Genomic DNA, 27,984 nt, shown 5'->3' on the forward strand with positions numbered 1-27,984 from the left:
GGGAGAGACTGAGAGAAAGATGCTGAAAAGACAAAAAAAAAAAGTGGGCAGGGGAGAGAGTTGGTGAGACCACTGTTATTCATATAACAGGGGCCCCAGCTGGGATCAGGACACCCTGGTGCTAGGTGCTGTACAAGCATGTAATAAGAGACACATCTTGTACCAGCGAGCTTACAGTTTTAGACACCATTATTCGACAAGCAGGCAACTAAGGCAGAGAGGCACTTGCCCCAGGTGACACAGGAAGCCTATAGCAGAGCCGGGAACTGAACCTAGATTGTCTGAGCTCCTGTCCACTGCCTCAACCACAAGAGCATCTTCCTCTCTAGAGCCCCTTAATCACATGGTCTGGGGCTTGGAAACAGGCTTCTGGGGGTATCTCTCAGGCCTGCAAGGCAGCTGGTACCAGCACGAGAGGGATGATAAACAGGAGAGAAAAGGGAGAGATAGGTGCTGCCTAGGCCAACCACAAAGAAGGCAGCCCTTAGACCACACCCCAGACAGCATTCATTTAGACTGAGACGTTTAAAGCTGTCCTAAGGGATTGTACACCCTATTTCCAATCAAATAATCAGGAACTGAGCATCCAAATCCCCTGGGCAGTTCTGCAAACCGTCCTCAGCCTTAAACATGAGATGCACTTTTTTTTTTTTGATTACAGAAATATGAAGATGTATTTGATGCCCATTATTTTTCCAGCTGGCAAAGAAACGAGGCTATTCAGTGGTGGAGGGGGTGGTGTACAGGTGATCGGAGAAGAAATCTTCAGCCTTTTCCATTCTCCATCATAGGCAGCACTGGGTGCAATCTGCCATGCCCCTGCTTTGCCGAATGGCATTCGTGCAACATATGTAAGTGTCCACTGAGACCAACACATTCAACTCAATTGTGAGCTCATCCATATTTGAACCAAAATCTCCTGCTGATGCTACAGATGGGGGAGTTAAACTCTGCCATGATATTGAAATCTTCCCCTCCATTTTCTTTTCTCCCTGCTTAAATTGGTCAGTACGAAAACCAGGACCAAAGTGCCAGTGCTGGTTATTTTGAATGGGATAGTGAATCATAGACTGGAAGGCCAGACGGGACCATTATGATCATCTAGTTCAGTGGTTCTCAACCAGGGGTACACATACCCCTGGGGGTATGCAGAGGTCTTCCGGGGGGTACATCAGCTCATCTAGATACTTGCCTAGTTTTACAACAGGCTACACAAAAAGCACTAGCGAAGTTCGTACAAACTAAAATTTCATACAAAATCATACTGCGCTATATACTATACACTGAAATGTAAGTACAATATTTATTTTACAATTATATGGTAAAATGAGAAAGTCAGCAATTGTTCAGTAATAGCGTGCTGTGACACTTCTGTATTTTTAGGTCTGGTTTTATAAGCAAGTAGTTTTTAAGTGAGGTGAAACTTGGAGATACGCAAATCAGTCTCCTGAAAGGGGTACAGTAGTCCAGAAAGGATGAGAGTGGGGGTGTAAATATTGTTTAAAAAGTTATCATTTAATCAGTTAACCGATTAAAGGGAGAGGGGCTGGGGTTGCTCCAACCAGCCAGTGCCACTGGGTCTGGGGTCAGCGGGCTGGCCTGGGGCTAGGGGTTGGTGGGCCAGCACGGCTTGGGTGCTTCAGGCAGCATGGTCCAGGGCTGGGGGCAGCATGCTGGGTGGCCCAGGGCTGGGTGGGGAAGAGGGCCAGACGACATAGTGGGCTGGATCCTTAGCTGGTTAAACCAGCACCACACCACTGAAGTCAATACTTCAGTTTACACCAGCTGTGGAGCTGATCCGTTCTAAGTACCCATCTTTAGAACAGAGATGTCTCTGCTGTATGTCCAGGGTGCTGCCCCCAGTCACGTTACTGCTGAGTCAGTGCGGGTGTTGCCCCCAGTCCCAACTCCTCGGCCTAGGAATGGCTAGCTCATTGCAGTAAGTAAAAGACCTTGATTTAACGATTAGTAGCTCAGGGTCGTCACACACTTTCCCTGCGAGGGAGGGGGCTGCCAGCCTTCCTGCCCCTGCTTTGCACTAGATGAAATCCCCAGTGAGTCTGGAGTGGGCCTGCCCCTTGTGAGAGAGACAACTCAGACTGCTGAAGCCCAGGATTAAGGCACTCAGTCGGCTGCCTCGCACATCTGGTGTGTATTAAGATGGATAAACTGGCAAAGAAAATACACTGAGATTCCAAGCAAGAATGGTTAACCCATTCATTGCTAGGTCACTACAGGCACGCATTCCTGTAGCAGTTTTCAGTGGAACTTCTGGCAGTGGGAGGCTTTGACTCAAAGGTACTGGGCTAGGGCTCAGGAGATGTAAGTTCAAATCTCAGCTATGCTACAGGCTTCCGAAGTGACCTTGATTAAAGTCTCTGTGTCTCAGTTCTCCATCTGGGAAAAAGGGGATCATGCTTCCTCTCTCCCTTGCATATTTCGGTTCTATACTATTTGGGATAGACACTGTGTCTATGTATTACCTGTGTATCTAAAGGTAATAGGTAATAAACCAATCTCCTAGAATTGGAAGGGACCTTGAAAGGTCATCAAGTCCAGCCCCCTGCCTTCACTAGCAGGACCAATTTTTACCCCCCCTACCTTGCAGATTGAACTCACAACCCTGGGGTGCTGATCTTAGCTGGGACCTCTAGGTGCTATGGTCCTACAAAGTGTGAGAATAATACCAGCTTTGTACAGCCACTCCATACAGGGTCCTGTATCTCAAAGTATGCACAGCGGCATCTGGGGTAGATGCCTGTGGCACATAGACCAGGTACAGCTGCCCAGGAGCAAGTGACTGGCTTGGTAATCGTTCCCAGGGGCACATGTTTGCTGGAATACAATTAAGTACTAAAATAGAGGGGCCTCTGAATTCCAGTTGTACCATACTAAATACCTCCCAGAATGTTCCTTAGGATATCTTTCAGAGTAGCAGCCATGTTATTCAGTATCCGCAGAAAGAACAGGAGTACTTGTGGCACCTTAGACGCTAACAAATTTATTTGAGCATAAGCTTTCGTGGGCTACAGCCCACTTCATCGAATGCATAGAATGGAACATATAGTGGGGAGATATATATACACATACAGAGAACATGAAAAGGTGGGAGTTGTCCTACCAACACTAAGAGGCTAATTAAGAGAGAGCCCATTTCAGACAGTTTGACAAGAGGTGTGAGGATACTTAACATGGGGAAATAGATTCAATGTGTATAATGGCTCAGCCATTCCCAGTCTCTATTCAAGCCTAAATTGATAGTGTCTAATTTGCATATTAATCAAGTTCAGCACTTTCTCGTTGGAGTCTGTTTTTGAAGCTTTTCTGTTGCAAAATATCCTGATTCCTTAGAGCAGGGGTCTCCAAACTTTGAGACGAGGGCCATATTAGATTTTTGAAGGGGCTTTGTGGGCCGAAGAGACTGTGAAAGAAATTAAATGTATGCAGATATATGCAAAATCATTAAAAAACAACACTACTCTACTGTGTCAGTGTTGCATTAAATTCTAAATAAGGTATAAAAGTTAATCAATGTAGGTACAGTGAAATCACACAAAATATTTGTCAATACATTAAAAATCATTTCACTTTTTTAAATTTTATTTCTAAAAACTCACACACTTGTATCCTACAAATACTGTTTGGTTCTATTAGTGCTGTAGTTAACATTTAACCATTATGAAATTGTTAATTTCCATCTTCTTTACTCCATTTATTGGAGACGTAATTAAGCGGCTGGCTTGTATTTTTACTCTAAGGCAGGGGTCCGTGGCTGCTCGGCTGCAGCAGCAACTCTCCCCGAAGTTGGCTCCCCTTTTGGGGGGACACTGGCTCCAGGGGGCACTCACCCCTCCACACAGCTCAGCTGAGCTTCCGCCCCCGCCTCCCCGCAAGCTGCTGCCAGCAGCCCCTCCCCGTGCCTGCTTGGAGTGCCTACTCAGCTGCAGCCTGCCTGTTTGCTTCTCCCTGTACCTGCTCAGCTGCAGCAGTGACTCTCCCCTAAGTTAGCTCCCCTTCTGGGGGGACACTGGCTCCCAGAGGAACTCACCCCTCTGCACAGCTCTGTTGAGCTTCCCCAGCTCCCAACCCATGTAAGCTGCTGCTGGCAGCCCCTCCCCCTGCCTGCTCAGCGTGCCTACTCAGCTGTTCGCTTCTCCCCTGTTGGCTGGAGGGCCAGACAAAGGGACGCCCCGGGCCGCGGGCTGTAGTTTGGAGACCCCTGCCTTAGAGAAAACTCGAGGAAATGTTTCCAGAAGGACTAGCTCCTGCAGCAGATCCAGGGGGGCACCAATAGCCATCACACTAGACGTAGGTTTGGGCCCAGAAAGCCAGGCCAAGGCTAGTTGAGGCCAAAGCGAGTGTCAGCTAATGAAGGATTCCCAGGGACAGCACAGCTCCCACGCTGTGCCACACGAGAGCAGACTCCATTACTCCCAGACACAGGGGGCTAGCCCTAACGGAGCAGGAAGCTTTCCAGGAAGCTCACGCTGCTGAAATTGTGACTGGTGCCGCTGGAGTCCCTGCTGCGGGGAAGCTCACAGGGCTGGAGTCCGGGCTGATACCTACAGGCAGGGCCAGCACTAGAAGTCTCACTGTTCTGTTTGTTGTTTGTTTTGCTGCCCAGGATGGAAAACATTTTTGGCACTGCCCTCCCTGGCTGGCTGAGAAAAAAATATCTCACACACAGCCAGGCACGGAGCAACATGAGGTCCAAGGCAATTGCCCTGCTTCCAGGGCACTGCTGTGGGGAAGCTCACACTGCAAAAGAGACCCAAAGCAAAATAAGTGTTTGCAATGCGTGACTTCAGGCACACATGGAATTTGTTCACTAGATAGATGGGTATTAAGGACAGAGATACGACAAGGAACTAAGGCTGGATTAAGGCATCAGCAGCTCTATGGCTCCCCTCTCAGGAGCTCTTGGTGTGCAAGGGCAAGACCCACAAGAAGGGAGATGTGACCAGGACATTCCTATGCCCCAACTACTCCTGGCTTCTGGGCCAGCCCACAAGCACTGTTGGCAGCTGGGTTCAGGCTGCTCTAACCTGTGCCAAGGGCCAAACCAGCCCCAGCCTGCCCCCACTACCTTTTCCCTCCCACTCAGTCCCTGCATTGAGCCGATCTCTGGCCCAGGGATGAATAGGCCCATAGCGGTTTCTTCAGAGCACGCAGTCCAGTGTAGCCAAAGGCAGGGATTGTCAGGGCTACGTGCCCAACTACTTCTGAATTTCAATGGGATCTGGGCACCGACCTACCTCCCAGAGCCTCTTTTGAAAATACCACACCATATCGCCCCACTCCCAAGGGGTCTCTTCAGAGTGCAGCGCTCTGGCCCTCCCATAGGCGGCGAGTTATATGGGCCCATGGTGCCCGTGCTCCACCAATATTTAGGAACGTGGGCCTGGCTCCACCAATGTTTGGGTTTACCGTGCTTTGGGGGGCCTCACGCTTCAGGGGAATGCAGGTCCAAGGTGGACTGGGGGCTTAGTGGGGGGTCTGGAGCCAGCAGCAGCAAGTGACTTTGCCCCAGCCCGTCCCGCTGTTCTCCTGGTGTTGCTCGGGGGAGGGGGTGGAAGCCAGAAAGAGGCCGAGCGGGCAGGGTGGAAAGGGGGCAGTGAGGGGGCGTAGCAGGGGCGGGCTGGGGCCAGGTTGCTTACTGTTGCCAGCGCCAGGCCTTCCACTAATCCCCCAGGCTGCCCTGGACCCCATGTCCCCCTGAAGTGTGGGGCCCCCCAAAGCATGGGGCGGTTGCCCCAGTTCATCCTATGGATGGGATGGCTCTGTCTGGACCCCGTGCAGGCCCCCCAAAAGCGTGGGGCATGGGGTGGTTGCACCTGTCCGTCCTATGGACGGGACGGCTCTGCTTGGGCCCGTTCTGGGCACCACCAAAAATCATACAAACGTGGCACCCATGCTCCCATCCAGAGGGAATGGGAGGAAACAAAGAAGCTCGGTGACACTTGGTGAGGCGGTCACTGCTTCGAGCTCTTGGCAACAGCAGGTTCCCCTCCTGGGCTTGTTGGTCTGGTGCATGCAGTTGCTTTGAGGTGTCCTCCAGACAGAAGGCAGGGCAGGAGTAGGAGAAGGAGGAGTGCACAGAGGAGACAGCAGCCTATCTGGCAAGCATCCACAAGCAGGAGGAAAGGTGGGAAGAAGAAAAGGCAGCCATTTATGGTCCAGCCCCATTGTGAGGTACAAACAAAGAGAGAGAGGCATCTGCTGAGTTAGAAGTGTCAGGGGCAAGCTACAGTCCCAAGTATGGTCAACCCATACGACTGTAGACGGAGAATGACGCATTACTGGGGTTTTAACCTCGTGCCACCGGATAGCAACAGCTCCCACTGGCTTCAGGAGCAGTCACTGGCACCCTGCAGCAGTTGACTTGGGCCTGTGGCTGGCTCTGAGAAGGGCAAGTTCATTATTTGTATTACGATAGCAGCTAGAGGCACCGACCAAGATGGTGGGCACTGTTGTGCCAGGTGCTGCCCTGCCCCAAAGTGCTTCCAATTAAGGTCACACAGGAACAGAGACCAGGTCTCCTTGCTCTCAAGCCAACACTATCCACTGGGCCAGGTTACTTCATAGACTGATATGGGGAAGTTCATGCTGCTGAGACCCTGGCTCTGGGGAAGCACACGTGTTTAAAGTGCATTTACTCCTCACACACAGAAATCCTCTACTTGCCCAAAGAACGGGCCCAACATGGGCAGTGGCAATGTAAGTACAGCCTTGTTTGTCAGCCCTGGGTATAAAATAACCCTATTATAGTCTTGTCCTTCACAACATCCTCTGGAAAGGAGTTCCACAGGTTGCCTGTCCGTTGTGTGAAGGAATACTTCCTTTTGTTTGTTTCAGACTTGCTGCCTATTAATTTCATTGGTGATCCTAGTTCTTGTGTTGTGAGAAGGAGTAAATAACACTTCCTTAATTACTTTCTTCACACCAGTCATGATTTTATAGACTTCCATCATAACCCCCTTTAGTCATCTCTTTTCCAAGCTGAAAAGGCCCAATCTTATTACTCTTTCCTCATATGGCAGCCATTCCATACCCCTAATAATTTTTTTCACTCTTTTCTGAAGCTTTTCCAGTTCCAATGTATCTTTTTTGAGATGAGGCAACCACATCTGCACACAGTATTCAAGATGTGGGCGTACCATGGATCTATATAGATGCAATATGATATTTTCTGTCTTATTATCTATCCCTCTCTTAATGATTCCCAACATTCTGTTAGCTTTTTTGACTGCCACTGCACATTGAGTGGATGTTTTCAGAGTACTATCCACATTGACGCCAAGATCATTTTCTTGAGTGGTAACAGCTAATTTAGACCCCATCATTTTATATGTATAGTTGGAATTATGGGCCAGGCACGTTCTGGCAGCAGTGTAGGGGGTAAGGACATCAACAGGAGGACTGATGGCTGATGGGAACAAATACATAAAACCAGTAGGAGGAGATATTTTGCCCTTCTCTCAGACCCTCCCACTGAGGCTCTCAAAGTGCTTTGGGAGCATTAATGAATTAAGCTCAGAACACACTGGTGAAGGAGGTAAGTGTTACTAATGCTATTTTAACCAGGAGAAACCTGAGGGATACAAAGATTACATGACTCACCAAAGGTCTCATAGCTAGTAAGTAGCAGAGCTGGGAACAAAGCCACAAATCTTGTCTTCTATTTGGGCTCAGCTACTAGAACATGCTGTGCGCTGGCATTCACGTGGTTTCCCTAAACAAAGACTTTCTGTAAGGCTGCCCTTTTGACTAGGGCATGGCTGGCTGTGTTAGGCAAGGGTTGAAGCTTCCACTCCCCCAAAACTTTGCCTTGAAACACAGGCTTTTTGCATTCTAGCTCTCTCCTTTCTCCTGCCTTATGAAATAAACATGAGCAGAGCATGCCTCCTTGCGGCTGATGGATGCAAATGCATCACATCACTGCCTGGGCATAAGAACAGGTGTTCGTGTGGCAGAGTCCTCCCATTTTCCTTGTGTCAAGACCAGCAGCAAACAGTGCTTGCTAGTTCTATGTTACAGCAGGTTTCCTGGTGCTGTAACATGTATGTTTACAAGTCTAAGCTGTGCGGTGCTGCAGGCAATCAGTGCCAGCCTAACCAGTGCAATGCGACAGACAGCACATTCCATATTCATGGACTGAACAGAGACACTGGATTGACTGCTTATTAAAACAAACTGTAACCCACTAACAACTCCCCCATTTGTCTTCCCCTTCCTTCTTTTCCTGAAGGGGTGTTAACAGGCCACTTCACCTTGAAAGGTCTCTTGAAATATGTGTTAACTACTTATGCTAAACAATCTGTTCAGCTTGTATTTAGCTGTGACACTCTGAGCTGCCCAGAAGATTTAGGGGGCCTGGGGCAAAGCGGGGGAGCTGCGGCGCTTGTACTCAGCCGGCAGCGGTCCAGATCTTGGGCAGCATTTCGGCGGCAGGGGGCCCTTCAGTCACTCCGTGTCTTTGGCAGCACTGAAGGGTCCCCCGCCGCCAAAATGCCTCCGAAGACCCAGAGCGGCTGAAGGGCCCCCCGCCGCCGAAATGCCGCCGAAGACCCAGAGCGGCTGAAGGGCCCCCTGCCGCCAAAATGCCACCGAAGACCCAGAGCGGCTGAAGGGCCCCCCGCCGCCGAAATGCCGCCGAAGACCCAGAGCGGCTGAAGGGCCCCCCGCCGCCGAAATGCCGCCGAAGACCCAGAGCGGCTGAAGGGCCCCCCGCCGCCAAAATGCCGCCGAAGACCCGGACCACCGCCGGCCAGGGCTCACAGGGCCCCCATGGGGCCTGGGGCAAATTGCCCCACTTGCCTCCCTCCCCCCCTGCCCCGGCGGCCCTGACTCTGAGTACGTTTCCCAGGCCTGAAGAAGGGCTCTGCCTAAGCTCGAAAGTTTGTCTCTCACACTGACTGACGCTGGTGCAATAAAAGATGTTCCCTCATGCACCTTGTCACCCTTACACAGTGCCCCAGCTGTTCTAGTGCCTCGCTGTCTTGTGCACTGCTAATAAGAACGCCGAGACCATCTTAACCTGGACATTGCCACCATCACTCCAGTGCCATCATCACCTACTGTATGCAGCATTCAGCTCCCACCTCACCTGGGCAGTGCCACAACGAAGCAATCTGTAAAATCTGCCACACTGCTGTCATTTCCAGCCTGTTCCATACAATGCCACAGCCACTGCCCAGCTCTGCCACTCACCCTCCAGCCCACACAGCGCCACATCCCTGCAGCTATGCCATTCCAAGCCAGCCTGTGTGTTGCCAGAGTCCAGCTACTGCCAGCCCAACCTGGGCAGTGCCACTGCTTTTGCTGTCACTACCCCTTTGCTCTGCCACACAGCTCCCCTCATTTTGCATGTGTCCCTGCCAAACTCCTTTGAGCTGAACAGTTTAGTTCCAGAGTCTGGAACTTTTGCTCCATTCTGAGGTGCAGGGATCTGGGGGTTTGGTATGAGCCTGTCTCTGCTCCTAATCTTTCTCACTCCTCCACCTCTTTCCTCCCTCCCTCTCTGTCATTTTCGCTTTCCTCCTCCACTCCTTCTTCTGAGGCTTCATTTTATTAAACAGCTCGCTGGGAAAATAGCAGTGCTCTGACCCACAGCTGCTAAAAGGGAGGATGATGTATGTGTAAGGAAACTGTTTCCAGTTCATCTCCAAACAGGGAGAGAGCTCCCTGCATCCCTGCTGTGTCCCCACTCACCTTCTCCCACCCAGCCCTGTGTGAGACTGAAAATCCAAATCAGGCTGTCTTTTCATGAAGATAAAAGGTGCAAAACTGGCTTTGTGTACTCCCAAGCCTCTGGAACTAAACCCTGCCTCACCACTAGGCTTGAGAGCTGCTCTCGATTTTTATACTGTCACCATTTGACTAGTTCTCTTGTCATCATAGAGCAGGGGTAGTCAATAGGCAGACTGTGGGGCAAATCTGGACCAGTCGGGGCTTTTGAACTGACTCCAAAATCTTTTTATTTACTTACTATCATTATTATTATTTTCTCTGGAGGCTGAACCTTGACTAAACCTTGACCAAGAAATTTGGACCTTGACAAATAATAGACTAGGCCTGTCATAGAGTCTTCCAATCTAGACTGGCCCTGAATTTTCAAGGTAAAAATGAAGCAGAAAAAAGAATAATAATAATTAATAATGTTTCATACCTCTTTTTTTCCATCTTAAAGAAGTAAAAAAGGCCACAAGCCACTTTTTTTTTTACATCTCCTTTAAATAAGGTGAACTCAAAGGGCCAGTCACAAATTGCCCATATACATGGCACTCCTTTGTCAGAGCTAGGGTATTTTCTAGCTCTTTTTCTTATTCATTCAACTAGAACCTATTCCTTCCTCTCCCCCACCCTCCTTTCTTTCATGGAGCAGCATGAAGATGAGTGAGTTGAGTTAAATTTTTAACAGCCTCTTTGAGCATGGCTCAAAAGTTCCTCCTCCCCTCCCCCAGGAATTTGGTGCTAAGGAGTTCAAAGATAGCTCCTGAGGTATCAGTTTCCCAAGACAATCTCCTTCCAGCCTTGGATATAGTTAGCAACTGTGGTAATCTTACTTAGGACTTTCCACGTCTCCTCTAAGGGATCTGGAGAATTCAAGACAGCTGGGGATGGACGTGGCAAAGGAAGGGATGGGGCCTGCTAGCACAGCAAAACCATCTTGAGCCAGTGACCATACATGGTCAGCCCAGGGCTCCCTGCAGCGTGGGGGATAGGAGGCCAGACAAGGAAGGGAACACTGGATGATGAGCTAGAATGGCTGATTGTGTCTATAAGAAGTTATTTTCTTGCCTATCCCCTGAACCTCACTAACAAGAGGAGCACCTGCCTTGCAAGCCATATTCCTACAGATTATATATATATATATATGCGCGATATGTGGAAGGACCAATCCTGTTAGCTTCCGCAGGTTCCAAAGTGATCACTAGGAGGATGGAGGGGTATGTTAGGTTGAGTGACAGGGGGGGTTCAGAGGTTCACATTGCATACTGAATTATCCCAACTTTTTGTAAGCTGTGCCCTCTCCACACAACAGCTCCCTGATCTCCCAAAGCAGCCAGCTGACCTCTTTGGGATAGGAACGCCAGCTCCCCCTAAACTACTGTGCATTATCTCTTCAGGGGCTGGCCTACTTACTCTCATCCAATCTTCAGGAAGCAGCCATTTCCCTCCCTGTCCCTCCTCTCCTCAGCAGCCATCCCTCTCTCCAGACCTCACAGGCAGAGAGGAACAGACCCCAGTGTGCGAGCTTGTCTCTCCTGGTCTTTATTCCTGCAGTCCAGTCTGCACACTAGAGCTAGCACCGGTGGAGCTGTACCTCTGCTAGCTAGAGCGACCGTGGAAGAAATGCCTAAACGTCTCATGCCTACACCTGGCATTGTTAGAGAGACAGCCTGATGCACAGCCTGAAGATATGAAGGGTTAGCCAAATACCCCTCTTCCTCCCACATTTACGCTGGCACAAGTGGCACATGTCATTCACTACCAGTACAGCTCCAGCAGCAGCAACCGCAGAGGAAGCTGTAGCGTAGACAGGGCTATGTAATTTTGATCGCTATGTCGTCTCACCCGCCTTGAGCCCCCTCTCCAGTACAACTTCCAGAACTGCTACCACAGGTGAATTATGGGCCCCATTTTTGCTTGCGTAGCTAAGGCCTTGGGGCCTGCATGCGCCAACAGCGCTGTTGGAAGCAAACAGGCTAGGTGATCCAAGCGACAATGCTGACTCCTGTTGTCCGTCTGTCCCAGAATAACAGTGTAGAACCTGTGAGGGATCTAGCTTGTGGCACTGGCAGCATACATGAGGGGGTGAAAAGAGCAGGTGCTGTTGTGGGACCTGTGGGCAATTTTCTGACTCGCTTTCATCTTCGTCAGCTCCTCATTCACTCTTCCTCCACAAACCCTAACCCCACGTCCCGTTTGGCTCCCTCCATGCCCTCAGCCCTCCTCAGAGTTGTCTCAGAAGCATTGCTGTAACTTGACCGGCAGCGGGTTTAGCTTGAAAGCAGACTGAGTACAGAGTGAAAGGCCGATGAGCAAGACCACCCACCCCGAATGTTGAATGTTCATTTTCCTACATTTTAGGAGGCGGGTTTCAGGAGAGGTTGCTCACCTGGAGAAGGGGGGATAGTAGAACAACTGCAGGTTAACCTAGAACTGAAATAAACCTAGAACTGGACCTATTCCAAGGTTTGGGCGGGAAAGTGGTTATCCATTTTAAAAACAAAATTCAACTCCCCCGCACCCTTTTTTCCCATCTAATTTTTAAATTTAAAAATTTGTGACAATTTCCAAACTTGAGCAGGGATGGAGGGAATCACAACAATTTCATCTGTATTTTCCCCCCATTTTTTGTCCAAGTTCCAAAATTTGAAAAGTTTCGACCTGCACTAGTTTGTAATATTTGTGATGTCTGCCCCCTCTGTTCTTGCCTGGGAGCACAAGGGCTGAAATACCACAGAAAAGCATTCTTACTGCTATACTCCCAGTCACAATGGGGTTTCTTAACCCCATGTTCTGAGACTCAGTGGAGATACTGTGAGAACCACTGATCACATTGGCACTGCATGAGCATCCCACCAGCAATGCCTATGCTGCCAAAAACATGCCCTCTTCCCCTGCCCCCTGGCATGCAACTTCAGAAGCAGTCTCTGCAGGCAGCTTTTTCTTTGGTTGTTTCAAAGTCTTGGTCAGGAACCTAGCAGGGAACATACCTCCTCCCACCCCGAATACTGTCCTAACATTACTGCTGTCTGATTAGAAGCCTGTGCAGAGCTGTCCCCACCAAAAAAGACATATCTACACACACAAACATGGCAGGCAGAGGAATGAGTGGGAAAGCTGCATTATGCCAGGGCTGTGCCACTGCCTGACTAATTACATATAGGTGCCAACTAGAATATTTGTTGCAACAATATATCACTATTTGTTCCCAGGCTCCCCCAACCAATAGCAGCACTGAAACCCTCAATAGCTTTAGTGTCCCTGTGAGACAAATAACCCTTTAGTTACTGGATACTGCAAAGCATGCATGGAACATGAACCCTTCTCCTCCTGATCCCCATCACCCCAAAAGTATGGAGGGGCTACAGCCAGAGATTTTATCAACTTCCATAAGACATTCCTTTTGTGGGGAAATGTTATATATTTTGAACACGCATTGGATATGATTTGGTGAATAATGTTGTTATTGTTTCATTTTTAGAGAGGCCAGAGCCAAACCCCCAAACTTTATAGATGCTCAACATTTGAACCCAGATCTAGATGAGCCCAGGTCTAGATTACACACTGGCTAAGCGTGTCTTTGTCCTTTTCTAGTAGCCAGTTCACAGCCAAAAGCCAACTGCTACTGCTCCCAGCTGATGGACTTACTCTTTTAACCTAAATGGTAGATTGTCTGTGCTTTGGTGCTAATAGTCCAAATTTCAGTCCCTGGTGGCAAACCAACCAGGGAGGTGTCATTATCTGGTTGCTGTTATTTCGGGGGTGATGTAAGTGAACAGGGAGCTGTACAAACACACAAAATACAATATCCCTGCTCTGAGAGGCTTCCAGTCTAATTCAGCAAGAGAAATATGATATATAGGGAAAGAAATCAAGACTGCAGCAATTCCCATCCAGTGCCTCACTTGTCTTTTCAATGTATTAACATCCAGTTTCTCATCCACCTACAAATATAATGATAGCTGGGGCAAAAATGGCAGAGGTTTTTCTGCAGAGCAGAATCAGAAAAGGGTCTATTTTTCTCTGCCCCTGGTCTTCTTCCATGAAACTCTCCCTCAGAGAAGGACACACTTCATTATGACCTTCACACACAGCTCTAGCTCAGTAGGTGCCCTCCAGACCAGATTTATGGACAGCCTGATTATGGAGTCAAAATGCTTTGGGGAGAAAGATGAAGTGGACTATATAAGTCCCCCTCACCCAGAGTCTAAATGGGAGTCATTCCCCAGTGCCCCAAAACAGTTGCTACAGGGAGATGGAAGAATGGACAATAGAATAACAGAGCTAATAAAATCCCTCCATTCCCTCTCACGCTGGACATGTGTGCGTCCTAAAGAACAGGGGCATCTGAACTTCATGGCTCCACAATGAGCCAAAACCTCAGATCCAAACACCCAAGAAGCTTCAGCCTAGCAGTGCCAAGTTTGGCCTGAGCTGCAATCTCTAGTTTGTCCCCAGAGGGGACTCCGAAGTCCAAAAGAGGCGGGAAAGGCAAAGAGTCTGATTGTCTTGCAGCCCTGTGTCCATGAGCGAGGCAGAGAAAAGCTAGTGAGCCTAGTCAACAGGATCGACTCTAGGCACCAGCAAAGCAAGCACGTGCTTGGGGTGGCACATTTCCAGGGGCAGCATTCCAGCTATCCTTTTTTTTCAGGGCAGTTGCACTCTCGGAGCTGCACCACTTAAGAGGGGGTGAGGGCACCACGCCCCTGGCCGCAGCAGGAAGGGGAAGCCCCAGCCCTGGGATGCTGAGCTGCCAGGGCCCAGCCACTACCTGGGAAGGAGAGGGTGAGTCCTGCCGGGGAGCCAGGGCTGCGCCACCTCATCTGCGCACTGGCTGCTGCGCTGCCTTGTGCCACTCCTTATATCGGGGCTTCTCTGCACAGCCAGGCGGGGGAGCAGGTAAAGCCCTTGCAGGAGCTGGGAGAAGGTGACATCACTCCCTCCGCTTCCAGTGCTGCCTGCAAGCCCCAGCCACACCTGAGCTTGGGGCAGCAAAAAACCTAGAGCCGGCCCTGCTGGTCAAGAACTTTCTAGAGCTTCCAATAGCTGGTCCCTTTTTGCGTTTCCCTCTCTATGTGCATGCACTACCAACTGCAATGACTCTTAGCTCAAGTTCATTTGGGGCTCATTCAGCCCCTTGTTTTGCTTCTACCTTCCAGTTCTCTGGCTAACCTGTAGCCCCCTCAGAATTATGAACCAAACCATGAGGTAAATTTCAGCTACTCCCAAGGGCCTTACCTTTCAGTGTCCGTTGGGGGCTCTTCCCCTTCCTGATTCTTGCTCTCGGGGTCTCCATGGCACTCCTCAGAGTCTGACATTTTATTTCCTTGCTAACAACCTTGCCAAATCGACTGGCTCTGCAAAGAGTTCTGTAAGAGTACAGCGTGTGTGTGTGCACACGCATGCGTGTGTTCACTTTCATACCACCCTTCCTGTCCGCTAAACCAGCAACAAATGATGCCGGAAGCCTCTGAGGTTTGAGGGGGGTTGGGAGTTCTTACTTTCAGGTTATATTTAAGATTTTGTTTCCATCTACTGCCTAAAAATCAGGAAGTACTAACCCAAGCTGCAGGGGAAGCATGGGGCAACAGCCACCCGTAGGGCCTGTTAGAGTAGAAAGATGTCTGAGAGACAGGCCATAGCCACTCATTGTACTATACTACTAAATGGCTGCATCTTTAAGTGGCAACATTCAATAACATCCACCTGCCAAGGATTGGTTCTGTCCAGGCCACAACACCTTGGCCACAAAGCCACAGAAGCAGCCCTTTGCCAGAGTGCAAGGCTGTCCCAGCCACTGACACTATCATCTCCAACATACACACACACCAGCCTAACCCAGAAGCCCCCTTTTCCCAAGGGTGCACTGCTAGGGGTCGCTGGAGGGGGGGGGACTTGCAACTCTGCACAGCCCCTTTTCTCCAATCTAGCCAGGCTCTAGTGCTTGGTGGATTCCCTTGTGTGTGCTGATGCCCACATAAATGCTTTCAGGCACTCACATGAGGGTGAGGGATTACTGAAGGCAAAACCGGACAATGTTCAGAAGCAGCTGAGTGATCCAGTCCACCTAGGCTCAAAAGTTCACTTTGGAACGTTCCTGTGACAATCACAGGTAACAAACCTTTTCGTCAACAGAGCTGAGGCTGGCGTGGGTAAGGGAGCTCCTCCGTTGTTTATGTGTTGGCCAGGAAAAGACATGAACTGGATTTCTCTGTCCTGAGTGTGGGAGAGCCACCAGGAAAAAGAAACACCTGAATCAGATTTCTGTGCCCAATTGAAATACACCCAGCACAGCTGCTATGTGGAGATGCAATTGCACAAGGGTGTGCTCTGCTCAATCAGCAAGGCTCAGATTGCAGAATTGCTTAAGAAAAAAACTGTGCGGTGGAGTGCAGGGGAAGTGGCAAGAGCCCCTTCCTATTACACAGAAGTTCACATTCAAATCTCCAGTAGAATATGTCCTGCCAAAAACCACCCTGCCTCTCTGCTCTCAGGCCTGGTACCCATCTCCTACTTATCTTGCTGACCATAGCAAGGCCTGCTTGTCTCTTCCCTCTTCAGGAGTCTTGGGTGGCCAGTCCTTCATCTTCATGTTGGGGGGTGGGGGAGATACAATTTGATCACCTGCCATCCAGGAGAGCAGCTGAGGGGAAGGGCTAGCAAGTAGAACTCCCCCCAACCCACACACACATTGTTCCCCAACCACTAAGGGCACCCTGAAAGTTCCCCAGCTCCTGAGCTTGGGTTTGTGGGGTGCCATATGTCCTGAGACACAGTGCAGAGTTTCTGTAGTGGCAGAACTCCCTGCCCCCTCCCAGGAGATATTGGCGGTTTGGAGAGGGTAACTGCCCTTCGCTGAAGCTAATAGAAGACAGGGGACTGGTTTAGCTTGTGCTAAAGGATAAATTCATGGTGGTTAAGTCCATTAATGGCTATTAGCCAGGATGGGTAAGGAATGGTGTCCCTAGCCTCTGTTCGTCAGAGGATGGAGATGGATGGCAGGAGAGAGATCACTTGATCATTGCTTGTTAGGTTCACTCCCTCTGGGGCACCTGGCATTGGCCACTGTCGGTAGACAGATACTGGGCTAGATGGACCTTTGGTCTGACCCGGTACGGCCGTTCTTATGCCCCTTGCAGAGCCAGGGAGGGAGCCATCGAGCCCACAAGGGAGTGGGATAGGGAAGTGGCTAGAACTCATCTCATTCCCTCTACGGCAGTGATAGCAAAAGAGGTTGCAGGGCTCAAAGCGAGGAGGAAAGGAGGGAGAGAAGCATCTTCTCGGAGCAGAAACCAGGCTGCTCCCAGCAGTGGGAATGGGAGATGGAGATTTCACCTAGATATGGGCTCTGAGTACAACCTCCAGGAGGGGAAAAATGTGGAACAGATTTCTGGATTGAGGGTTCTGCCTCTCTTCTTGTAGAAGAAGAGGAAACAAGAGAACCTGGAGGGGCACCAGTGGCTGGCAGTAGAGCACACTGCACCCATTTCCTTCCTGTGGCCTCTCTCACTGCACTAATCCCCTGAACTCTTTCTCAACCTGCTCATGCAACAAGCATCTTCTCCAGCAACCCCACAGCAGCTCAAAAAACACAGCAGTCACTTTGATCTCTCTCTTATACAGCACTTTTCATCTGTGAATGTCAATGCATTTTACAAAGGAGGAGATAATCTTATCCCCATGTTACAAATGTAGAGACTGAGGCACAGAGATGAAGTGACTTTCTCAAATAGGCCCATGGCAGAGCTGGGAACAGAACCTAGACCTCTCAAGTCCTAGTCCAGTGTACTAGCTGTTAGTCTGCACTGACTCATTTGTTATCCCATCAGGGCTTCCAAGTACTGGTTTTGGCACTCCAACAAGACTTTTCCTAGCCAGTAGGGTCACAGTAATTGGTAAGGCCATAATTCATGCAGCTTGATCATCTGCAGTCTCTATAGAGGTATTTAATAGCCCCTCCCACCTCAGGAAATAAGTGATCATGTGACACAAAGTAAATTCATGCCTTGCTCTCCAAGGCTTAAAAATTCAACCATACTTGCAAAGCTTTATTTACACAGTTAAGGATCACTTTGATACACCAGAGCCTACAAAATTACAGGGTTAAACTGCATTTGATTTCAGTTAATGTCACTAGCATTGTTTCAAATATAGTTATGACATTGCATGATTTAGGACAGTTGTTTCTATAGCAACAGTAGGGGGTGGGGCTGAAAGTAGGTCTTGTGTCTTGGATTGCTTTGTGAAATGTGACCCTGGGCTCAGGAAGTTTAGCCCTAAACAACACTGCTAGAGAGCTGGTTTGAAAAATCGGTGGCAGGAGAGATGGAGGAGGAGAAATTTGGAAATTGACTAGATACCAGGATTAGAGTTATCAGCTGTGTGGAATTTAGGATTCACTAGTCTCAAACATCTTCTTCCTGCCCTCCATGCCAGACTTCTCCTCGATGTTCTTCCTCCAGTCACCCACATCACGCAGATCCTTCTCCTGTTGGCATTAGGGGAAAAAAAAACCCATGGAAGTACTGACAACGCTGGATGGTATTCACGCCCATCCTTGTATTCTTTAGCTAACATCCATCCCAGTGTAGCATAGATACCACCTGGGATTCCAGTTAGCAAACCTATCTAATATCCCTAAAGGGTGAGATTCACCCCTGTGCAGAAGACTGGCTCAAAGCTTATGCCCCACAAACCATATTTTGAAGGACTTGATTGGGATTTAAGTGATGTCTAGGCCTTGTGCTCGTCCTTAGTTCAGGGGTGAAATGCACCCCTAATGCCTTTCATCCCACAGTGCTTTCCAAACCATCCATACAGAGATTGTTTCACCCAGTTTGGGTCAGGAAGTGAAGAGTTTATCTAATAAGAGGAGTTTAGGTTAGCAGGATATTACCCCGAACTGGAAGTTGATCGGGTCTCTAGAGATATAGCACAAAATCATAGACAGCAGGGCCAGGAGAGAGCATTTGGATGATCTAAGTCTGAATTTTGCAGGTCTGCTCACTAGGACATTCTTGCTAATGTCACCTAATCTGTAACTGGAGTGGAATATCCTCCCCTAGATACCAAGCATGAATGGGCAAAGTAAAACAGCTTGACACAAAGCTCTTAATCCATCCACAGATGGGGAGGCCATTAAAATCTAGAGTTTTACCACTTGGTAGTAAAAATGTATGTCAGTGAGAGAACCCCAAACCATCTCCCACTGTGTGGCTTTGGGCCACGGCCACATGTACATCCTCATGACAGCTGGGAGGATTTAGAGATAGGAGGAAAATAGGGAAATGACCATGTGGCAGAGACAGGACCACACTCAGGATGTTAGAAAAGGCTAGAGCAGCCTGGTGTCAAGTGCAAACAATACAAAGGTTGGATAGCAGAAGTACATAAGGCCAGTGATTGGGAGACTGCAGCCTTTTCTGAGCAGCCAGGATCTTGGTCCAGAGATCCACTGGCCAACTGGTCCACGTGTGTGTTACAGGTCCCCTGTGCGCCCAACCCACAAGGAGGAGAGTCTACTATGGCTGCAGTTGGGGAGCCAAGTGCTTTAGCTTAAGCTGTTGTAGCTCAGGCTTTTAGCTCTGGAGGTCCCCAGTTTAGTCCCCAGTGCGTTGGTCAAGATATGGCTGTCACACCAGTATACAGGGAAGTCTGATTTCCAGCTAATAATGCCTGGATCCTATTACAATAGGGGAAGTTGCGTCGTACCTTCTCAGTGTCCTCCTTCTTGACCTGCTTCAGGTTAGCGCGAAGGTCCATGCAGACCTTGTGTTTGGAGCCCAGCAGGGCACGCAGCATAGCGTCAGCAGACATGCGGACCCTACGCAGGGGTGGCCTCTTGAACTTGCCCCTCAGGTCAAACAGTTTCTGGCTCAAGTCTTCAAGCTACAAAAAGAATGAGGAGATGGGGAGAGAGGAGAAAATGATGTGGTGAGATGGACCCATAGCAGAAGACGAATGGACAGGCGCACACACAAGTGCATATAGTATGATAGAAAGGAAATGCCATCTACAAAGGTAAAGGATTAGTTTGACGAAGCTTAGACAAGCACGGAAGACATGTGAAGCGGTGAAGACATGGGCATTTGGGAGAGCGGGCAGGTACAGGGATGGTGGGATAGGAGCACAGGCAGCAGATATATACTGTAGAGAGGGACAAAGCATGGGGCTGGGCACACTCCACTGATCTCCACATCAGCAGAGATGGGAGTGCCAGGGAAGATTACCTCTTTGGTAGTTTTCTGTAACTTAGCCTCAGTGTCATATCTTTCTTCATCCACCACCTCTATCTTGGCATGAAGCTTTCTGCATAGGTCCTGCAGAGAAAGAGAAAAGGATGTGGGCCACTGGAAAGCGTGTGACTCACACCGCCTACCCTTTCCACAACTTCCTCCAGTTCTGTAAGAGCCCAGCTCAGGTACGGCTCCGAATCGCTGTACTTGGGACAGGCCACCCTGCTTTCTAAGGCTCCAGCAGCTTAACACAATTGACAAGTTGGCTTACCCATCGGTTGGGAGTTCCCCTGGCACAAGGGAATTCCCAGGTTGCACATGGCCACTATAGCCAGCCTCTCCTCTGCCCACTGGCCCCAGTAGGCATGTCAGGAGTATGACTGAGGCAAACGGGTGTATTCAGAGTGCTGCTGCTGCTGGAATGACCCCTTGGCAGCTCTAGGCTGCTTCTCAGGGCCACACTTCCGCCAAGGGGGCAAGTTCAGAAGAGGCAGAAAAGAGGCTTTCAAGCTCTTTTCCCTCCCCCCAGCTCAGCTGGCCAAGCTCTGCTCTAGTGCAGCTCAGAAATGAGTCCAAATATTGCTCCATGTGGCTTTGCATCAAGCTTTTGCATTTAAACTTCCTCAGCTATAATTGATTTCCAGTCAAAGATCCAAATACAATAGTGCTGGAAATGTCTGGTGCCCACCCCTTAGGGAAAGTAGTGCCTTTAACTCAGTAGTATAGAATGCTCTCAAGCCAGCCAAGAGAATTCCCCTGTGCCCCTCTTGCGGGAATGATGAGTTGTCTTAACATGGAGTCTTTAGGGGAACCTGGAGGACTCCTTTCTCCTCCACCTTAAAGAAAGATTGCATTGGGCAGGAGGATCTGTTGTATAAATGCAACCTAGTGTGACTGTGAGTTGAAAGGCCCCAAACAAAATCAACTTGATACCTCACCTCCGAGTTCATGATCAAAACTATTGGACATATGGAAACAGCTGAGCAAGGTTCCCTCTCCAGTATTTTGAGTGGTACATTCAGAGTTGACCAGTCTACTTCAGAAATTTAAAAAAAGCCAGAATCCATTTCTGGACCCACAAGTTTTCATCTCTGCTTTGTGGGGGAGAGAACACCTCAAATGCACTGTAGAGCTAGGACTTCACCTCTCACTAGCTACTATGGCAGAAGTGGAGCAGACGATGTAGAGAACATGGGTGCTCAAATTGTGAGTAATTACCACCAGGGGGCGTATGAGGAGATGACACGGGGTCACAGCCACCTGCCTTTCCTAAATTCCAAACAGCAGGCACATCCCTGCTCAGTCGCAAGAGTTTCATGGGATTGAAAAGGTTGAGAAGCACCAATATAGGGAAATGGGCAGTGTGTTGGGTTGAGTTGGAAGAGCCATATATGTGGGGTAAGGCAGAACCCCAAACCTTTCTGCTCTTGCATAGGAGAAGATGGAAGAGACAAAGCTGTTACCTGCAACTCCTGCATGGAGTGCGGGATTGACAAAGGAGGACAGTGCTCGGCAAGGTAATTGGCCTTTTCTGCTTCTTTAGCTGCTGTTTCTTTCTCTAGGAGAGTAGCAGCAATCTGGAGCATAACACTCTGGAGGGGGCGGAAAAAAAAAAAAGACAAATCCAGTTACTTGTGTGAGTGAGCAGCGACGGGGAGGGAAGGAGCTCACAGCTACTCCAACCCCAGCGTTCTCAGCAGGAATCACTGAAGAAGTGCTGACCGCAGGGGGTCATGGACACTCCAGTCCAACTTGTTGCCCACAGGAGTTGCTTCTTGTAGGAGATGGCATAGGAGTGCTGGATGTGGGGAGCACACAGCTACTCCCAGGACCACCTTCTTCCAGCAAGAGACCCCAACCATAGGGAATGCTGTAGGAGCAGTGATTTGGGAAGCTTTGGGCTACCCCAGCCATTGGCCAGCCTGGAGGAGGATTCACCAATGATGGAGAACTTTCAGCTGTTCCAGTCCCAGCAGGAGGCACTGTCTGGAATGGGGTAGGAGGAAGCACCAATTTTGGGAGCTCCTGGCTTTTGCAATCAGGGCAGATGCAGATGCAATCAGGGCTGGCTCAAGAATGGACAGTAGGATGGTTGTGGACAAATCCCATACTTCATGCAAAATCAGGAATAGCACGTACCTTCAGATGCTGCCGGCGGGCAGTGATTGCCCTCTTCCTTTTCTATGGGTGGGAAGAAAGAAAGACAAGGCAGGTTCACCACGTGCTTCCTCCCCACCCCTTCCCATCTAATTCTAATGACAGTTTTAGCATCTATATTCCTCTCCAGAGCCTTCCCAGAATGGGAAGCAAGAGAAGAACTGCACCCCCAGCACAAAGGGATCTGGCATCCAGCCCCCACCCAAATCCTTAGCAACTGGTCCCCAAACTAGAAGACACTGACAGTTTGCTGCAATCCATATATGCCAGCAGAGCTCAGCACAGCTCTTCCCTGCTAACCCCAGTGTTGCCAACTCTAAGCATTCAGCAAACACGAGTCAAACCTCAAATCCTGATTGGCTTAGAAATCATGAGCATTCTTTTAAAAAATAATAGATTGGGGCCCTTTCCATTCCCCCTCCAGTTTTGGACCCCTGTAGGGGTCACATGTTCTAGCTTTTCTCCGCAGCCAAGAGAGCTAGGAATGTGTGTGCTTTAAAAACTGAAAGCTGAGATTGTAATCCCAGGACTCCAGGAGGTGGAACTTTAAGAACACCAAACATTGTGAGACTCATTATCAAAATTATGAGAGATGGCAACTTTGTTAAAAAGTCAATAGTACTAAAAGGCCAGTGAATGGAATGCAGGGGAGAGAAGCACGGAGGAGGTAGCATGTTCGAATTAAACCCACTTTCCAACTCATCCCCGGTTTAGCAGTTAATGATCTTTCTATTTACAGCGTTAAGGCTGACTGGGGAGACAGGGCTGTGGGATGAGAGGATTCCTCATCACAGGGGTCTGAGCACAGCAGCGGGGCTGCGCATGCAGGGAAGCATCTATATTCATAACTCCGAGGGGACAGGCAGAGCAGCAGGAGACAGGACAAAAGCCAGATTTACCTTCCACAGCTCCCCCTCACCCTTGCAGCAAGGAAGGGTGGGACATAACCAGCTTTGTCGCTGCAGGGGAGTGAGAAAAGCACTGGGGCTATGGGAGTGGGGAAGCCAGATTCATTGCTCCATGAGGAAGAGCAAAGCCGAAGGGGGCCATGGGAGCTGCCAGGCAGGAATGGAGGCAGGCATCAACAATACAGCAGCAATACACTCCGTTACCTGGTGTGCATTGAGCTGGCCATGAACCTACCCCCGCCCCCTTGTTTGTGACCGCACCTTGGTTCCCTGACTATCGTTTGGGCAGGGAGGATAGTGACAATAAAGGAATTGCTCTACAGGACAAGAGTCTAGGTCCAAGTTTCACACATTGGCCAATACCCTGATGTTGCAGAGGAAAGTGAGAATCCCTCCCCCATTAAGCACTTGGGCAATCAGGTAATGCTGCCCATGGGGGTGGGGCTGCAGGAGTCCAGGAGACAGGTCCAGAGTAGCTTTTGCATTGGGCCTTTTTTGTTTTGTTTTTAAATTAATATGGAAAAGAAATTCTCACTGAGTAATTTAAATGTCTTTCACATGGATCCAGAGCACCAAACTTTGTTCATTTCCAGGCTACATGGGCTAGCAGAAATATTCTATTTGCAGAAGCCACAAGCTCTGTCCCACACTGCACTGCATCTGTTTCCTGAGCATTTCATCATAGAGACTGTGTGCATCTGAGTGTGGTTGGGTGGGGGAAATACACCCGTATGATGTGCATTTGTGGGGGAGGGGAAGAAGCATTCTGTACTTTACGGAGGTGGGGGCGGGGAGGAAGAGGATAAAAAACAGTAGCTCAGTAGATAATTATTTACATTTCAATTGCACCTTTCATCCGGAAAGAGTGCAGAGCCCACTATGGAATATGTAAACATCACTTCATCATGGAAGAAAGGCAGCCACCTCTGAGGTGCAATGCAGCAGCAGATCAGCTGTTCTAAGCTGCTGTGTGCAGCTAAGAACAGCTGAAGAACACCCTACACACAACTGAAAGTGCAAAGGGAGAATTAGAGAGGTGAGTTGTTATGACTTCAACTAGAATTTGACCAGGATGTGGGTGCTAAAACTTTTACTTTGAGAAGAATTGCCTGGGGATTTCCTTCAAACTTGATTTCAATGGGTGTTCGCTTAAGTAATGACTGACTGAAAACTGGGTAAGGACCTCATGATTTGATCTGATGGGTGAGCAGAACCTAGGTTTTGCCTGTCATCTGAAGGGCAGCACCCCCAGCACCAGAGTGTCCCCCTAGCCCTGTGTTGTGGCATTGGTGCAAGAGGGAATCAAACCACCACTATGCAGTGCCTGGGTTTCCTTGGAGTTCTCTCCTATCCAAGTAATTACAGGCCCCATACTGTGTCGCTTAGGAGATCGCCCAAGGTTCCTCCGTGAAGCGACACACAGAGCAGGGTATTCTGGACGATGCTCACAGAACCAGCATCAAGACTTGCGGTGAATTGCTTCCACTCCTCTACTTTACTATGGGGCAATTCATCCCAGTAATGAGTCCGTAACAGCTCTCTGGGCAAAATCCACCCCAGCTCAAGGCCTATGCATCACATATGCCTCAAAAAAAAAAAAAAAAAAAAAAAGCCAGGGGTAGAATTTCACCCAGAGTGAGTCAGAGACAAGCCAGACACAGCAGAAGGAACAGGTAGATTCTACAGGGAGGGAGGAATTCTGCTGAGGGGATTCCACATGTGCCCCTCCCCATCCAGGCTTACACTGCTGATGGGACTCTTCAATATCCTTCATAGCCATTCCCAGGCTGGACAGAGGGTTGAGCACAGCATGACACAAGGGCCTGATCCTGTTCTGACTGGAGTCAAGAGGCGTTTCTAAGCAGGCAACCTCTTAATAACCCAGAGTCAGGCCACAGAGAATCACCTTCAAAAAGGGGTTAGACAAGGATTTGTGGGTGCAAAGGGATCAACATCGTGCGCCACAGCCAGCTGAGCCTGAGAGGATGCACCTTCAAGGCCATTCTTGTCTCTATAATTGCCTCTGTTGCTGTAGAAGCTACGCGGCTAACGGACCGTGAACACCTTCCACTCAGCTGGGGCAGCAGGTACATGAACATCTTCCACAGCACCATCTTGTGATCAGCTAGGGAAGCAAGGCTGCTCCTGGGGGAAATCCAACCTGCAAACTACAGCCAAGAAACACACCTCCTCCAAAACACTATCTCCTGCCTTTCAGTTGCTGGGCACTTGTCCTTTTAAACCCTTTTAGTCTGTGTATTTAGTTAGGTGAGTTTTGCAGATCCACATTTCCTTCCAGGAGCTGGTCTTTTTAACAAGATAACACAAAGCCAAATGTGATACTATCCCCATGCAACACTACTAAGAAAAAAATCCCAGAAAGAGAGAGAGACTTACTTCTTCACTGTTCAGGGAGAAAGAGAGAGAAAAAGGAGGGAGGGAGGGAGGAAAGGAGAGAAAAAAGGAGATTAGCATCAGAACCAAAAACAAGAGAAGGAATTTAGAAACAAAAGTTGGCACTTATTTTAAAGACTAAAAAGCAAACCAATGCCACCCTGTTAGAGACAAAACCAGAAACTTACTCTGACATCTTGGTTTAGTGGATTTAGGACCTGCAATTAAAAAGAAGTGTAACAATTATTTGTGTTCAAAGGGAATTTCTTGGATTAATCAGAAAAGGACAGTTTCATCAGAAAAGAGGAACCGGTTCGTGCTTCTTTTCCAACTTCTGCAAAATCCAGTTTCCCAGAGAAGCAGGCTGTGGGTTATGGAGAGGTGCCAATCATGTTCTCACCCCAAACCAGGGAAACTGCAGCACCCGGAGTCTTTTGGATTGGACAAAATGCTTAGGGAACATGACAGCCATGGCAAAAAGTCCTCATGTGTGAAAGGACCACTGCAGCCCCCCCGACTTCCACTTTCTTTGATCACCCAGGCACCCCTTTTCTCACGCAGGTGGGCTGCCTGTTGACTCATCATGTACTTATTTTATAAACACTGCTGGGCAGGGAATTGAACCCAAGTCCCTTCCTCATCACAGGCTTCCCGAGTGGCCTTGGCAAGTCGCAATCTCTCTGAGCCTCGATTCCCCACTTTTTACAACAGAGATAATAGCACGTCTCTACCTCTCCGGGGCGTCGTGGGGATAAATCCATGAAAGATGTGAGGCACTCAGAGACTACACGGATGGGGAGCCAGAGATAGGAAGGTCAAGGCACCATGTTTTCATTAGGTGTGTACAGCACTGAGCACAATCAGGTACCAAGCTGCTACAGCAACATAAGTAATGCATCATAGATTGTGCCTGCTAATCCCTGAATGCAGCTCTTTGTAGATTTGGGAGGGCTGGGGAAGGATGGAAGGAGTTAATTTGGACAAAGGAAGAGATAAAGGTCAAGGGGGCGGCGCAGAAAGCCACGCTGATCTCCCCAAGGAAACTTTATCCTGGAAAATGTGCGGGGGCCATCCCGTAACTGGGGAGAAAGTGCTTCTAAAAATGGTCAGGGCAGCTCGCAAGGAGCTCCAGCTGTCTCCTTGGGCTGCAGCCTTTCCCGGTGCCAGCCCTCATGAGTCAGGGAGGTCAAGGCAACGCAGTGGCAACCACAAGAGGCAACAATGCACACAAGAGACTTGGCATCTGAGGAATGTGGGAGCTCCAGGCAGGTTATTTTTAAATAAAATTCTCCCTGCTCTTTTTAATGGCATCTTAAATGGCAAGTGGAAAGGAAGCCGGACAAGAAGAGCCTCACAATCTCTTCTATTTGACTAACTATATTAGCATCTGCTCCCTGCAGCCTTAACTTGCCTGTTTAACACATGGCATGCAAAAATTGACAGCAAATCAGGACTCTCTACTGGCAGACCAAGCTATAGGGTTCCATACTCTGCAGATCTGTTCAGCGTGGAAGAAACCCCTAGCACCAGCTCAACAACTGGGGTAAATCAGAGTAGCTGATGGAGTTATGTTGATTTATACCACCTGATGATCTGGCCCCTATAGCCTTGGGAACTAGATCCAAGGTCAGATTTAAGCATTGTGGGTCTTTGCTTTTCCTTTAACCTGGTTACATGAGTAAAAGCAACTGACTGGGGGACTGATGGAATCAAATATCGAGGGCCTACCTGCAGTAAACAGGAGGGACCATTTCAGATGTGATCAATAAATACAAGAGACATACCTGAGAAAGCTCAGGCTGACTGAACTACTGGAGATGGGGTGTCATGTTAATTGGAGCTTTAAAGCTTTCCCCCCCTCAGCTGTGCCAGCGAGAGTCCAGACACATCAGCACTCAAACTCAAAAAGCAAGTTCCCTTCCCCCTGACTCCTGTAACAGCAAGCTGGGGCAGTAAGAGACATGCAAAGGGCTCACCTAAGTCCCAAGGAGAAAAACAGACAGCACTGGTGGAAGGACAGGATCAACTGGCAAGCCACAGGCAGCTGGCTCAGGGAGGAGGTATAAATGGGTTTCTCCGACGGCTCAGCAGAAAAGCCACCTACTCTTTAAGGGCATGGAGATCTCCTCAGACCAATGACGTGCGAGGGTCCAGAAATACAGAGCACCTCCCTTGGCTAAAGCAGTCCATCCAGCCAGCATTCAAGGCGTCTTGGAGGAGAGAGAAGCTGCAATGACTCAGGGAGTCTCTATAGGGGAGGGAGATGGAGGTTTACTACTCTGTGGCAAGAGAGGGGGCAACTCTAGTGAATTGCAGTGATCATGGAGGAAGGAACTCTTCATTAGCAGCATTGATAAAGGCACAGCATTTGTGTGGCTCAAAGGCAAGAACGTTCCTCCTTTGGATGCTCACTCACATTGTGGTGAACCCCCATCCTGTGCATGAGGCTCAGCAGTTTCATTACCCCATCGAGGTGTCCCAGGTGGCCAGGAGTGGAGCTCAGACAAAACTTTCCAAGCAAGGAGTGGGGGAAGGTGGTTAGGGGAAGGTTCAGTGTC

The 27,984-nt window shown here is 49.2% G+C and overlaps 2 protein-coding genes across 3 annotated transcripts in view; both read right to left on the reverse strand.

Moving 5' to 3' along the window:
- LSP1 (lymphocyte specific protein 1) overlaps positions 1-15,135 on the reverse strand; it is an 88,331-nt gene extending 73,196 nt beyond the window's left edge. For both annotated transcript variants that reach the window (XM_039534572.1, XM_039534569.1), the window contains exon 1: positions 14,971-15,135. In XM_039534572.1, coding sequence (XP_039390506.1) covers positions 14,971-15,050 — 80 coding nt within the window. In that variant the 5' untranslated portion in view covers positions 15,051-15,135. The remainder of the gene's footprint in view (positions 1-14,970) is intronic.
- Positions 15,136-17,759: 2,624 nt separating this feature from the next.
- On the reverse strand, positions 17,760-27,540 carry TNNI2 (troponin I2, fast skeletal type). Its single transcript, XM_039538015.1, has 8 exons — positions 27,403-27,540; positions 25,615-25,644; positions 25,430-25,436; positions 22,107-22,148; positions 21,431-21,559; positions 19,962-20,051; positions 19,444-19,620; positions 17,760-18,220 (listed from the first exon to the last, which is right to left on the reverse strand). The coding sequence occupies exons 2-8, from the start codon at positions 25,620-25,622 to the stop codon at positions 18,122-18,124; spliced, it is 552 nt and encodes a 183-aa protein (XP_039393949.1). The 5' UTR covers positions 25,623-25,644; positions 27,403-27,540; the 3' UTR covers positions 17,760-18,121.
- Between the last annotated feature and the right edge of the window lie 444 nt (positions 27,541-27,984).

Source organism: Mauremys reevesii, linkage group 4 (genome assembly GCF_016161935.1).
Source record: "Mauremys reevesii isolate NIE-2019 linkage group 4, ASM1616193v1, whole genome shotgun sequence".
NCBI classification, from domain to species: Eukaryota; Metazoa; Chordata; order Testudines; family Geoemydidae; genus Mauremys; species Mauremys reevesii.

Excerpts from the sequence above, each read along its gene's own strand:
- TNNI2 (XM_039538015.1), bottom strand. Across the intron at positions 20,052-21,430 it reads ACTCCATGCAGGAGTTGCAG|GACCTATGCAGAAAGCTTCA; the intron begins GTAACAGCTTTG and ends CTTTCTCTGCAG. Across the intron at positions 18,221-19,443 it reads AGAAGGAGGACACTGAGAAG|GAGAAGGATCTGCGTGATGT; the intron begins GTACGACGCAAC and ends TAATGCCAACAG.